Source organism: Arvicola amphibius, chromosome 13 (genome assembly GCF_903992535.2).
Source record: "Arvicola amphibius chromosome 13, mArvAmp1.2, whole genome shotgun sequence".
NCBI lineage: Eukaryota > Metazoa > Chordata > Mammalia > Rodentia > Cricetidae > Arvicola > Arvicola amphibius.
The window spans coordinates 65,217,393-65,232,359 of record NC_052059.1 but is presented as its reverse complement, the minus strand read 5'-3'; the positions used below and the strand labels follow the sequence as shown (position 1 = coordinate 65,232,359).

At 47.2% G+C, this 14,967-nt stretch overlaps 1 protein-coding gene across 1 annotated transcript in view; it reads right to left on the bottom strand.

Moving 5' to 3' along the window:
* Nucleotides 1-12,375, bottom strand: part of Gch1 (GTP cyclohydrolase 1) — a 34,326-nt gene extending 21,951 nt beyond the window's left edge. Inside the window, exon 1 of the mRNA XM_038309639.1 lies at nucleotides 11,875-12,375. Coding sequence (XP_038165567.1) covers nucleotides 11,875-12,211 — 337 coding nt within the window. The 5' untranslated portion in view covers nucleotides 12,212-12,375. The remainder of the gene's footprint in view (nucleotides 1-11,874) is intronic.
* Between the last annotated feature and the right edge of the window lie 2,592 nt (nucleotides 12,376-14,967).

Here is a 14,967-nt window from a genome sequence, read left to right as displayed (position 1 = left end):
TAGGAGAGAAAGATAAGGGGGAGAAACAATGGTGCCCAAGGATTGAAAGGGGGGGGCAACACAACCCAGGGCGTTAGACTCTTTGCTCTTGCCCAGGATTAAATCATTTAAGGTACCCTCAAAGATAAGCCTATCCTGTTGGAGAGAAACAAATCTGCATCACAGACCCAACTCCCCAGTGTCACCAACATCAGAGGAACTTCCAAGGCCCACAGCATTTGTATCATCGACTGCCTGACTCCACAGCTACTTGTACCCAGGGAGTGGGTTCCAGGCTGCCAGAGTAAACACTCCGTCCTTGCGCTCTGGCGTTTCCACAGTGCCCTTGGGACACAACAAAGGTCAACACAAGACCCCTGCAGAGTTAGCTTGAGGGCTCCCTAACACCTCCCACTAACAATTCAGACATCCAAAAGGCCTCTGCCCTCTGCCTTAATGCACTCAGGCACTCTGTGGGATCAGGCACCCTCTGGAAAATTGGAAATTACCAATTTCCACTGGTAATTCACACATTTACATCTCTAGCCTAAAACTGTTTAGGGCTCTCCCTTTACTCTGTGCAAATGCAAATTCTATGTATCCTCATGTCAGAATCCGTTCCAGATGCTTCTGATTCATAATCAGAAGTGAGTGTCCTACAGCTTACTTCTTAGGTACATAAATTCTATGGACCAGAAATGAGACAGGTGTTTGCTCCTCTTCACTGGGGTTGGAGTCAACTATGGGCTTTGACTCATGTGTCCAGTGTTTCAGTTATGTGTCAAACACCAGCAAGTGGTTCCTCCATATGCTCAGGATGTTCCCAGAGAGCAGAAGCCTTGGGGTTGTTGGACTTTTTATATGGCAACTCAAAGCCCCAAAGTGGCTCACGTTCTTAAGAAACGTTCCAATTAGGCCAATAGCATGAGACAGGGGATATATTAAACACCCAGTGCTTTTTTGCAGTTTCTTAATTCTTCCAGGTCAGGTGAAACAGTAGTACCACCATATATAAAAGGAAAAGGAGAACAAGTCTATAGGCAGGACAGTAATCCTACAGGTAAGGGGCGGGTTCACGTGTAAGATCTTATCTTCCTGTATCAATAAAATCAAACTTGAATTGCTTAATGGTGGGGATATGTTTTGGGGCTTTTTTTGGAAACAGAGTCTCATGTACCCCCGGCCTCACCTCCCAAGTGGTGGATTACAAGAATGTGCCACTATGCCTGATGATGATAGGGTTATGCTCTGAGAAATGAATCATTAAGCAGTTTGCTACTGTATGAAAACCACGGAACATGCTTACACAATCTACTATACACTAAGATAACATGATCTTAGTGGTGTGTATCTGTGTGCGTATGTCTACATATTTATAGATATATTCTGTTGTTTTAAGGCCATGACAAACAAAACACAAGATTAAAGCAAAAAGGAAAGAATGCGATTGAGTGGCAAGATGAACACAGGGAGAAGAGGCTCTCCAGGTGCACCGAGGCCGACCGTTCCACAGTTAAGTTTTTCGTAAATAGGTGCACATCCTGAAATAACAATTAAGAGTTTAATATAGTCAGGCGATGGTGGCGCATGCCTTTCATCCCAGCATTTGGGAGGCAGAGGCAGGCAGATCTCAGTGAGTTCAAAGCCAGCCTGGTCTGCAGAGTGAGTTCCAGAACAACTAGGGCTGTTATGCAGAGGAACACTGTCTCAAAAAAAAAAAAAAAAAAAAAAAAAACAAAATAAAGAGTTTAACATAACAATACTCCACCCGGGAACACGGTGGTTTATTGTTGTCAAGCATTGGTGTTATACATAGTTGTATGTGCTATGATCCTAAATTACTGGCAACAGAGGAGCTTGACACGCATCAGTAATGGGGTGTCCTGACCACCAGGGTTTTGCTCCATTACGATCTTACAGGGTCACAACAGCATACGTGAGTGGTGCTGACTGAAGCCTGAGGAGGCCCAGAACTGCATATGCATCCTCTTCTCTTGAACTGCAGGACCAAGTTTCCAGCGCTACACATGCTCTTGCCACAATGACTGCCGGTCGCTTAGACTTGAGCTGGCGCGGTCAGCGTCCTCACAACAGCTAGCTGGACACTAGGGGAAACCTCAGAGCTGGTGGTTGAGCCCCTTCCAGGCTGTCCGCCTGTCTCCCAGCATCCGATGCCTGAGTCTGGGCAGCCCCCCCACAGTCCCCTGCTATCATTACCCATCTCTGCTCCTCCCACAAAGGGCACCAAGAACCCTGTGGGGAAGCCGTCCAGGCTCAGGTTCCTATAACACTGAGGAATTTCTATGAAAGCAAGAATTTTATAATTCAAATTACATTTCCTCTCTCATTATCAATTCTGTCACTTGAAAGAGAGCTGCTGCCAGGCGTGGAGGTGCACACTCTCCCAGCACTCAGGAGGCAGAGACGAGTGGGGTCTCTGTGAGTTCAAGACCAGCCTGGTCTACACAATAAGACTTAGTCTCAAAAAAACAAAAAAGGAAGGAAGGAAGGAAGGAAGGAAGGAAGGAAGGAAGGAAGGAAGGAAAAAGGAAAAGGAAAGAGGAAAGAAAAAATGCCATGCCGAATTATTCTATAATATATATGCAATTGAATAAAAGAGGGCTGGAGAGATGGCTCAGAGGTTAAGAGCATTGCCTGCTCTTCCAAAGGTCCTGAGTTCAATTCCCAGCAACCACATGGTGGCTCACAACCATCTGTAATGAGGTCTGGTGCCTTCTTCTGGCCTGCAGGCATATACACAGACAGAATATTGTATACATAATAAATATTTTAAAAATATATATATACAATTGAATAAAAGAATGTTTTATTTTTTGTATTTTGCTGAAAATGCTTTTTCTCAGAGTATATAAAATATTTGGGTTTTTATATTTATTTTTGTGGGAGTTTATTGTTTTTAAGTAAAGTAATCTAAGGGTGGCACTGTTTGTCAGACCTGGCATTTACTTGGGATTTTTTTCTTTTCCTTTTTATTTTATATTTTGCAATGTTTCCTAATATTTAAACTTCCATATTTAGATATTTTTCTTTTGTGAAGCACAGCTTTCTATTCATGGTCCCTGATCAGTTTTAACAACTGAGCAGCATGGCTCGGCTGACCACTTCCTGGGCAGTCTCTTCAGCCTGAAGGGTATGCAGGATACCAGTCAGCCAGGGATTGGAGGGACTCTGGAGACTGGAGCGTATGAAGTGGCTCTGAGTCATCAACCTCCAGCAACACGCTAGTGACCTCACAAGCAGGAGCTGGGTGTGTGACACTAACTAGAGAGGCAACTGTCCACCCAGCTTTTGCTTTTGGTGGGGGACTGATGCCAACATGGTAGCAGTCCACGGTTCCTGGCCTTGTACACGGACAGCAGGCTGTCGCACGGTGACTGAACATTAAGTCCACTGTGGAGCAGGGACTCCTGCAGCATATTTTTACTGGGAAACAGTGTGAACAGCAAGAACAGCTACAGCAGCTGAGGGACTGGAACCACTGTGTTGTGTTAGCTACATGTGTTGACATTGCTTGTACAACCTGTAAGGAAACTGGGCTCACAGTACTAAAGGATGACGTAAGAGCAGCTGGGTAGATAGCACTGGTGATGAACTGGAACGGACGAACCCCAAGCAGTCCAAGGGAGGACCTGGGTAGATAGCACTGGTCATGTACTGGAACGGACGAACCCCAAGTGGTCCAGGGAGGACCTGGGTAGATAGCACTGGTCATGTACTGGAACGCACGAACCTCGAGCAGTCCAGGGAGGACCTAGTCTTGATGGAACAACCTGGCTCGGCAGTTGTGGCCAAGTTCGGAGTCTGCGGGACAGCCATTATGAGTGCCGTGAGGAGGTGCTGGCTGGCAGAGGCCAGCTACAGGGCGGGGCCCTTTTCTACATACACTGTGTAGTGGGGTGAGCATGGTGCTCTTAGCTCACTGAGCTGAAGCTACATACCGCGGCTGTGACAATATTTTTAATTTATTTGAAAATCTGAACATGTACTTAGGAAATTAAATATACTAAATACAGTAGACCCATGAAGTTGACTGTGTTAATTTACTTATATATAGGTTGCTGAGGATATTTCTGACAGCTTGGTAGGGGGTGAGCATCAGAATCAGGTAGCTTAGCAACATTTATAAGATGAAGGCTTATATAAAATAGACACCGTCAGCGGTCTGCTTTAATCATTTACTACTGTGGAAATACACACAAATCCATTTTTAAAGTAAATATTTGGGATGGGGAAATAGCTTGGTTGGAAAAGTGCTAGGTGTACAAGCTTGAGGACCTGAGCTTAGGCCCTCAGAACCAAGATAAAAATAATTAATTAATAAAAAAAAAAAAACTAGGCTTGGTAGCCACAATGGTGACCACAATCTCAGCACTGGGAAGGCAGGGGCAAGAGAAGGAGCCCCAGGGTCCTGCAGGCCATCTAACCCATCAGAGAGCTGCAAATTCAGGGACCCACACTGTCCCAGAAATCAGATGGGGCAACTGACAAAGACACACAATGTTAACCTTGGTGCCCCACACACATGCGCATCCATGCACACAGAATGAAGCTTCTTCCAGGTGTGTGCTAGTGTAGCCCACTCTATGCCGCTTGTAGTCAAACCCAAATAAACACTTCAGCACTAAATCATAACTGGGAAAGTATTAACTGGGCTGCTGGAACAACTCACCCTTGCCTAGGATGCACAAGACTCCAGGTTCAACGCCTGACCCACAAAACTATTAACTGTAGAACCATTATGATTTCATAGCTTCCCCACTGTCATGAGTTTGTGTTGACTTCTCTGCCAATCTTGAGCAGTTCCTCTCTCTAGTAAATTGAATAACCCAGTAAAAAATGATCTCTCATAGTTTATAAATGTTTTTACCATGCATAATACATATAACATATAACCTCTGTATTAGTCTGCTTGTTATTAGTAAGAGTTCCTGTTGATAGGAGACTACCAACTCTTAGAAGACTTGGAAGCTCGACAAGAACTTAGAATTCTACAGGGGTTGGTGCCTGACACTAGCATTGCTCCAGACAACTGTGGAGTGCCCTTGAGCATTTTTATCCTTGCCCATATCCCTGTCTCAAAACAGCAACAAGAAGACCACAAGAAGAGTATCCCAGTATAACATGGGGAATCTGTCTTAATCGAGATCAGTTTATGTAATGCCTGCACTACTACAGTACAGTTCGCTGGCCGGGAACTAGGCTAGAGACTTAAAAACACACACAGAGACAGACAGAGACACCTGGATACGGGTCTTCCTAGATACAAGAATTCCAACTTTATTGTGCTCCAGAGAAGCTTATATATAGGGATCCTTAACTGATAGCCACGCCCCAAACTCATAGGATTTCCAGCTACAAAACCCACCAGAATTCACTCCCCGGCCATCAGGAACTCATGAGGGTCTCCTGCTCAGAGAGCTGTGGGCACAGGAAAACAAGTTGTTTACTCCAGCAGGCAAAGGGTCTGAGGCCAGCAAAGAAAACCAAGAGGTCAGGGGTCTGCAGCCCCCAACAAGGTTATACAAAGAAACCTGTGTGAGAATCACCATTGCAAACATTTGCTAGATACTTTGCATTAAGGGGCCATAGTCAACTGGACATGGGCACATATGTTATTGTGTTTCAAAACCTATTATTTTAGAGATCGGCAGAATGCTTACCAATGAGACCGTCACATCAGGGACTTGCTTTAAGATGATTCAGTGAAGAAGGACTATGAGGCAGGGAGGGACAAAGCAAGATAGACCTGTATTTATGTCAACAGTCACAGAGGCGCGTGATGGGGCACAGCCTCTTCTTTATGCACATTGAAACCCTTCCGCAAGAAAGGATTTAAAATTTCTAATTCTTGGCTGGAGAGATGGCTCAGCAGAAGAGCAGGGTTAGGCTCCCAGCACCCATATGGCAACCATCTGTAACACCAGTTCCAGAGGATCCACTGCCCTCTTCTGGCCTCCAAGAGCACTACAAATACACAGTGCACAGACAAGCAGACAGAACATCCACACAAAATAAAAATGAGTCTGTTACAAATAATTTTTAAATCCATAATCCTAGCAAAGCACCAAATGAAATCTCTCCTTCAAAAACAAATCCAAATATCCATTAAGTCCATCACTGTGTATGGCAAGCTGCTGAGAATTCAAAGAGGAGCGCCTACAGTCCCTTTTCTGAAGATGTAAAAAAATTTCTAGTAAATCAGTATCTTCAGCCTTGAGCATAATAGATTTCCCAGATAGTACAGAAAATCTCAACTCACTCGAGTTTGTCCCCAAGTATACCTGCCACAGATTCAACAGAGAATCTATAGCTGTCAGAAACATCTCCCCTCGCACAGGCTGGAATTAGGATCCCTGCAATCCAAGACTCCTAATCTAAAAACCAGGAATCAGACACCGGCCCTCTCCTGGTCAGTTTCGGTACTGCAGTCTCATTCATCCAAACACTGAACTCAAATAAAAAAGGATGCTGCAAATGCAAACCTGGGAGATTCTAGGATGTGGAGGAGTTTCTAGAGCCAGACAAAGCAATGGCGGGAAAAATGCAAAGAAGAGCCAAGTAAACTAGTAAAATATTGTCACTGCCTGAAAACCATGTCACATGATGCCCATGACCCTCTCAGCTCAGCAGGTCTCCAGCCACCCCCTGGAGGCTGTGCTCCCTGTGCGTGCCTCAGTGTCCTCGCCACAGCACAGGAATACGGCATGCCCTACAGGGCAATTATGGAGACAGAGCGAGGTGACGCATGCCAGACGCTCAGGGCGGGCAGACTCTCCACACTGCCATCTCCCCGCGCTAGTCAAGGGCCTTTGCTAAACGCTCACAGAGCCATGTGGTTATTGTCCTATTTCTCCTTCCTGTGACTGCTTAATGTTTCTCTCCTCTAGAGGCTGTAAGCGCCTGTGAGGGTAAGAACCAGATTCAGCGTTGCTCATTCTGTGCTCAGGCACAATTCCTGGAACACTACAGAGAAATTAAGTGACTCTAGGCCTGCTGGTATACATCCTCAGTCCCAGCATTCGAGGGGCAGAGGCTGGTGGGTTTCTGTGAGTTCGAGGAGAGCCAGGGCTACCTAGAGAGATCCTGTCTCTAAATAAATAAATAAAAATTCCCAGGGAATATTATGAATAAATATATTCAGTACTGCTTTGGATTGAACCCTACCAAGAAAATCATGGTGAAGTCCTGGGTGCCTCTGCAAGTGACTCTGTTGGCTACAGTGTTGCTGCAGGTGTAACTCAAAGGAGATACACTAGAACATGAGTCTACAATCACCAGTGTCCTCAGAAGACAAAAATGTGGGTATTGACAGAGACAGAGATTGGAGTGTGGGCTGCAAACCAAGGATCAGGGACTGGATTTCACAACCAGAAATGAGCATATGGCGTAGGAGGTCTCCAGTACAGTTGCAGAGTTCGCTGGTTCCGCATTCTCAAACTTAGCCTCCAGGACTGTAAAATCACTGATGTCTGCTGCTTAAACCCCCAACGGTATTTCCGTATGGCAGCCCTAAGACACTAAGGCCAGGAGCAATGCTGTGCTGGTGACTGGGATGAGAACGGCCCCCAGAGGCTCATGTTTAAATGCCTGCTCCCCAGTTGGGAGAACCATCTGGGAAGGATTAGGAAGTGTGGCCTTGTTGGAGGTGTGATACTGAGGATAAACTTTGAGGTTTCAGGAGCCCAAGCCAAGCTCAGACCCCACCACCCCGCCTCCAACCTGCGGAAAAGATGTAAGCTTCCAGCTACTGCCCCAGCACCCTGCCGGCTGCTACACTTGCCAGCGCGATGGTTCTGGGCTCACCCTCTGAAACTACAAGAAAGCCCCTGCTTAAACAATGTTTTTTACAAATTGCTTTGTTCATGCTGTCTCTTACAGCAATGGAAAAGTAATTAAGGCATGTGTCATGCTTGTCTGTCATTTTAGAACTATGCATGGTGCCTTTACCCACCTATCAAGCTTTTCTCCCCCGTTCTCATAGTTCCGATCCACATAAACTGCTGTGTCAACAGCTTTCTGATTTTCCCCTTTACTCATGGGTTTCTTCCTGGCAACAAATATGCTCTATTTAACAATCCACTAACAAAATTAACAATCGAAAGTATTAGTGAGTCAAGATTATAATGAGCCACATGTCATATCTGTCCATTGTAACATTTCATCTCTTAATAAGATGAACTGTTCCGTGTGCGCATGTGCACATGGCCAGAGATCGATGTCAGTTGTCTTCCTCAACTTCTCATCTTTATGACACTCTCCACGAGCCTGCAGCTTGCCAGTTTGTCTGGCAGCCAGCAAGTCCCAGGGATCCTCCTGCCTCTACCTCCTCAATGCTCAGATAATGCAAGTGTGCCGCCATGCCTTGCTTTCTCATGTGTGTGTGCTGGGAACCAAAGGTAGGTTTTAATGGTTATTCAGTAAGCATCTTATCAACTGAATTGTTGCCCAAGCTCATAGAACATGTATTTTAAAACAGAGGGCATCAATTTATCTTTCATCTGTGATATAGGAGGGAATAGGAAAGAATTTTATTTTGAGACTAGATAGATGCCTCAGACGTTAAGAACATGTACTGTTCTCCTGGAGGACCCAGGTTCAATTCCCAGCACCCAGTCTGCATAGCTCACAACTGCCTGTAACTATAGCTTCAGGAATGTGATGTCCTCATGTAGGCATTCTCTCTCATTCTCTCTCTCTCTCTCTCTCTCTCTCTCTCTCTCTCTCTCTCTCTCTCTCTCTCTCTCTCTTGATCACCCATATATAATTAAAAAGTAAAATAAATCTCAAGAATTGTATTTTTGTCTTTCTTGATGCTTCAGAGCTATCACTGATGCAACATGATCTAATAAATCAGACACATTTGTGATTTCTGAAGGAAAACCTTCCATAATTACTGATTTTTCTCATGAAGTAGTGAATTTTCTCATGAAGTAGTGAAGACTCTGTTTTTATAAAAAACAAACTGTCCTATTGTCAGGATAAACTCTTCAGGGAGCAGGGACAGCCATGGCTTACTGTCCCTGCCAGTGCCATGGCCTCATGCTGGACTTTACATATGCGTCCTGAAATCCGGGACACTGTCGCCATGGTCATGAGGACTCTTGGCAGTCCAGGAGAGACAAGCAAAAACACAGCCGTGAAGAAACGCAACAGAAGAGTGAAGTCTCATGCATTTTCACAAACTCAGAAGAGGAACAACTGAGGATGGGGCCAGGTAGAGCATTTAACCTTCGGTGGCTAATGCCGCCGGCGAGAGGGCTGTCACAATCCATACCTGGAGAAGACAGCAAAGAGAAAGGGCCACTCCAAAGGGCCTCGGGGAGTGGAGTAGCGGAGCTGCCAACTTAATTAGTGAAGGTTCTGAATGAAAGCAATGTAGACAACGTCTTTGTGCTGTATACCTGTAACGCCAGCACTCAGGAGGAGGCGGGAGAAAGGTACCCTGCACGGAACAACCCAGCAAGGTTAAAACCTCACCTCTGAAAGAGACGAGGGTTTGGTTAAACTGAAAGGAGACAGAAATGGAGAAAGGGGACTTGGTCTGAGTTAGACCAGGGATCAGCCTGCGATGCTAGGTTCAAAGGGAAGCAAGCCCTGGCAGGGGTGCTGGCTTCTCCTCCACCCCACCTCCTGGCCCACAAGCTGTATCCCAGGGAGACAGCCACAGGGAGACTTGGTAACCCTGACACATGCAGTCCTGTCATGGATGACCACAATCGCTCCCATGGAGAGGCAGTACTGGAAAGAGGGAAGACAGGGAAGGGTGATGGGAAATGACCAACTCCCCAGAGCCAAGAAACAGAAAAGAAACTGAAAGAGAATGGATAAAGGGGTAATATGAAATACCACATGATTTCTGACAAGAAATTAATAGATAGCGCACCAAACATACAAAAGATCTAAATCCTTTCAGGCTGAAGACAGAAGCAGGCGGATCCCTGTGAGGTCTAGATATCCAGCACCAGGTCAGCCAAGGCTACATAATAACTTTTACAAATTCAGTTGATAGCTATCGATAATCTTAAATAGTCCATGTTTGTATTATGGTAAATACCTATAAAATTCTTAATTTTCACCACCCATAAAGTGTGCTGTTCGGTAGTATCCACAATGGATGCAGCCACCACATCTGTGTAGTTCCAGAACATTTTATCAGTGGAAAAGGAAACTTCATACACATTAAGCTGTAACACTCCTGCCCTCCATCTTCCTCAGCTGACAGACACCAATCTTCTGTCTCCACATCAATGGACTCCCTACTAAGAAATTGGAACGCAGGGTGCTTTGGATTCCTTACACTTCTGTAGCTGAAGCTCAGCTTATGAGGCAAGCCTGGGGCAATAGTTCTCAAATAACAGGCAAGTCTCTCTAGAGAACGATGTGGCTTCTATCAAGGCTAGAAACTCCTCTCTCCTTTGGAGTGATGAGCCCCACAGAAGGGAGAGACTCCACTGTCTGATGTGACAGCCATCTTTGTATACCTACAAGAGGCAGAATGAACAAGGCTCCATCGGGACGCTCCTCGTCACATCCTGGACTACCAAGCACACAGACACTCCCAGATACTGAACTCACAGGAAATCCAGTGACTCCTCAGTCTTTGGCATTTTTCAAGCTCTGCTTTTGAGACCCAAACTTCCACCATCAAAACAGTGAAGCCCAGACTCAGAACTAGGTCTAGGCCGGCTTCCTAGCACTAGGAAGTGGCTTTGCTTCCTTTAGGGCCCCACCCTTCTCAGGCTGTGATTTCCCACCCTTCCTTTGAGGTGGGGAAAGGTTTGGTAGAAAAAAATTGTTCTTTCTGGGGCAGGTTTTCAGTCTCCCAACATCTTCAGGGAAATGGCAGGGGCTGACAGGGGACAGGGTAGACTACCTTTCAAAGCAGTGCCTTCCTCCCCCCCCCCCCCAGGAGAAATTGGTGGACGAAAAAAACCAAAAAACAAAAAACAAAAAAAAACATGTCAGAGGTGCACAGATGTGAACGGAACATGAGGCCTTTGAGCTCAGCCAAAAGAATCAGGTTTTTGTTTTAAAATGGAGACCAACACTGCTCACCAATCAGGCAGCGAGGTCCTCGTCATCCTCCACTTCCCCTTCACCTGCCTCGGCACCCTACCTCACCAACTGCTTCCCCATCACTGGGTGGGAAGGGCTTGCCACCTGAAAGCTTAGCCTGCTGATCTTAGTCTGGGGCGCCCACAAGCACGGAGTCCCAGGCCCACTGAAGCTTCCCACGAGTTCTCAGCAGTATGGGGGAGGGGGGCAGGGGTTACTTACTTTATTTCTTTTGATAGAGCGAGTGTGAAAGGCTCCCAACAACAATACTAGCTCAAGAAAATCCCGCACCTCAAACTGCAGAAGCCTGAACCCAGAATTGTGCCAAGTTTTGGCAAAGTCCAAACCTGGAGTAAACCTGAGGAGGTAGGATGCAAATTACAACTCCGTGAAGAAGCGCCCCCCCCCAACACGCGCACACACACAAGTACCTAACTTTGCCCACTGACATACAAAGCTCTGCACTGCGTCCCTTCCACAGGTGTCCAGGGGATCCTTAAGTGGGGAAGGCGGTGCTGCCTGTGCCTCATCATGCTCTGGGCGCTCCTGTGAGAAGGTCCCACATTCACTCCCGCCCCGGAGCTCAGTGTCCGTGGCCATGTCCACGCGAGCTTCCTCTCCCCAAGGGCCCCGGGCGCCAGCCACACGACCCAGGAGGAGAATTCGCCTCAGCTAGGCGGAGGCTCCTGGGCTGCGGCTGGGAGGTGACAGCTTAGCTCGCTGAGCCAAAAGTAAGGCAACTCGGGAAAGTTCCCGGAGCTTGCCCCACTTCCTGAAGCCGCCTCCCCACGCTCCACACTCCCCGGCGGCCGCACGGACCTGAGATGGTCTCCTGGTATCCCTTGGTGAAGAACTGCATGGCGGTGGCCGCCCTCCAGGGCGTCTTGAGCAGCCCCTGCCGCTGGGGGTCCTCGCCCAGAGAGCGCAGGATGGACGAGTAGGCGGCCGCCAGGTTAGGGAGGTTCAGCTCGTTATCCTCCTCGCTGCGGGGCCGCCCTGCCTTCCAGGCGTCGGCGGGCTGTGCGCCCTTGGCCTCGGGTGGCTGGGACTTCTCGGCAGGCCGGCTGGCCCCGGGCCGCGACAGCTCCCGCTCGGGGAACCCATTGGTGCACCGGGGTCCCCTCGGCTTCTCCGCCGGCAGCGGGCCCGTCTCCATGGACCCGGCGCGACTGCTCCCGAGGCACCCAGGGGTGCTGCAAGCGCTGCGGCTCAGCTTCGCCGGCGGCCGTGACCTGTGGCCGTCACCGGCACCGGGTGTCAGCCTGGAGAGAGACACTTGGAGCGAAGGGCAGCGGCCAGCTGGGGAGCCCCGCCGCTCCTCTCTTTTTATGGCGGGGCGACTCTGCCGGCGCCGCGAGGTGCTCTCATTGGCCCGAGCCTCTTGCGTCACGGCGCTCACCCCGCCCCCTCGTCCCGCCCTCCTGATTGCCCCCTAAACCCCGCGATTGCACAAGATTGGCTTCAGGTTGGACCCCCTTGGTTTATGAAGGGAAGATCTGAGTCAGCAAAGCGACAGGAGTCAAGGGAGTTGGAACCTCGGGGAATAGGGACATCTGGTCCACCTCATTTCCGACGGGCAAAGGGGGCGTGGTCGCAAAAATGTGGTCTGGTTGCCCTGTGAGAGATGAACAGGTGACCTTGCTGGGGCAGGCAGGGTGGAGCCAATTAGCTGGAGATAAGTAACTCCAGTGCTCTTTTAAAAACATCTTTTTTATTTACTTTTTAGTTTTGTTTTATTTTGTTTTGCTTGAGATTATAATTAAGTTCATTTCTGCTTTCCCTTTCCTCCCTCCAAACCTTCCCATATACCTTCCCCCTACGTTGCTTTCAAATTCACAGCCTCTTTTTCTTTAATAGTTGTTACATCTGTGTGTGTTTCTAAACAAATAAGTACAGCCTGCTCAGTCTGTATAATGTCACGTGTCTGTTTATGTTTTCAGGGCCAGCCATTTGGTACTATTGTGCTCTTCCCTGGGGAAGTCTCTTCCAGTCTCAGCGGTCCTTGGTTATCTGGCGTTCTTTGTCATGAAGACATCCCATTCATTCACCACCATCACCCGGTCCATGTCCACATGCCTGTTGGTGTCATTCTTTTGTTTTGCTTTTTGAAACAGTCTCACTACATAGATCTGTCTGGCCTGAACTTCACAATAGAGACCACCAGGGAGGCCTTTAATTCACAGTATCTGCCTGACTTTCAAGTGATGGCATTAAAGACACATGCCCAACCTCTCGGGCTTTGAAGGCTAGAGAAATTGCGATTAAAAACTTGTGCAAGGGTTAACATGTATGCCACACAGCTGCCACTCTAGAGACCCCCTGACAACTGTCAAGGCATGAGTTATAGTGATAGCCCTCCTGGGAGTCCCTCTGCCTAGGAAGATAGAATATTTGTAAGCTGCCAGATCCCTACACCACTGTTTTAACCCTGACCCTGTCTCTCACAACGATTAGAGAAGCTTGTTTTCTTCCATTACCCTGAGTCTGGTGATCAACAAGAGGATGGGGCGGCCAGCTATATCCTCTAGCCTGACACTGTGAGAAATGGCAAGAACTGCTCCTTGGCAAACCAGTGACATGAGCAGACAAGAGGGGTTGGAGCGATGGCTCAGCAGCTAAGAGCACTTGCTGCTCTTCCAGAAGACTTGAGTTCAGTTCCCACCACATCATCAGGCAGCTCCAGCTCCACGGTATCCAAATCCCTTTGCCCTCCATGGGTACTAGCAATCACATGCACAGACCCCCACACAGACACAGACACAGACACAGACACATAATTAAAAATAATAAAAAAAATAATCTCTTAAAGAAAAGTAGATGACGAAGTAGGCACCTATGTTCTTCTTGAGATTTGCATGATTGAGAACCACCTTCCAACCAGCAATTAGGATCAGTTTAGCTGTGAATCATTTGGCCACAAACCTCCAGACATGAGAAGACACTCGCCAGTCTGCAATCACCCATCTCCTGCATAAAATGTCTCCCTAACAGCTTTCCCAAGGATGTTTCTGTAGACCAGGCTGGCCTCGAACTCATAGATCCGCCTGCCTCTGCATCCCAAGTGCTGGGATTAAAGGTGTGCACCACCACTGCCCCGCCTAAAGCTTCTTTTTAGAGCAAGAATCCATTCCTCTTGTCATCAGCTGAGTTTACGGCTGCCTCGCTTGCTTTCCTGCTGACTAGCTTTCTGCCTGTGGTAAGCCTCCTGCTGGCTAACATTTGAGGTGGCCAGAACTTTGACCCTGGTCATATTGATTTGCAAGTGAAAAAGTGAGTGTTTTCATTGACAACACATTTGTGTCTTGTGGAGAAATAGGAGGCTGATAAATTTCAAGTACAAAGATCCATTCCCCAGATGTTGGTACAAACTGAAATGTTATTGATCAACTGGACTTTTTTCTTCTTCTTCTGGTTTCTCTGTGTAACCCTGGCTGTCCTAGAACTCACCCTGTAGACCAGGCTGGCCTTGAACTCAGAGATCTGCCTGACTCTTCCTCCCAAGTACTGGAACTAAAGTCATGTGCTGCCACCACCCAGCTCGACTGGACTCTTAACCAGTAACATATGCTTTGACTTGATTGTTTTCTTTGAGATTGAGGAAAAAAATATATAAGATAGCTTTGCTCAGTGGAGGAATTATGTCATAATTCCAAAGGTGAATGTTATAGGGCAATCAAATTGGTATCTTATTTGTTTAAGAGTATCTTATGATGATTTTCCAACGTATAAACAGATATTAGTAAGCCTAAGACTGAATCAAGCAGAAGATAAGCCCCTGGAATTGTCCTGTGCTAATAAAGTCTATTACTGTAGATTGTAACTCATATTTATTGGGCATCTATTCCAAATAAACATTCAGGAAAGAAGCATGAATATGCCTTAATCTCAGAGTCACCTAAGACTAAAACAGGA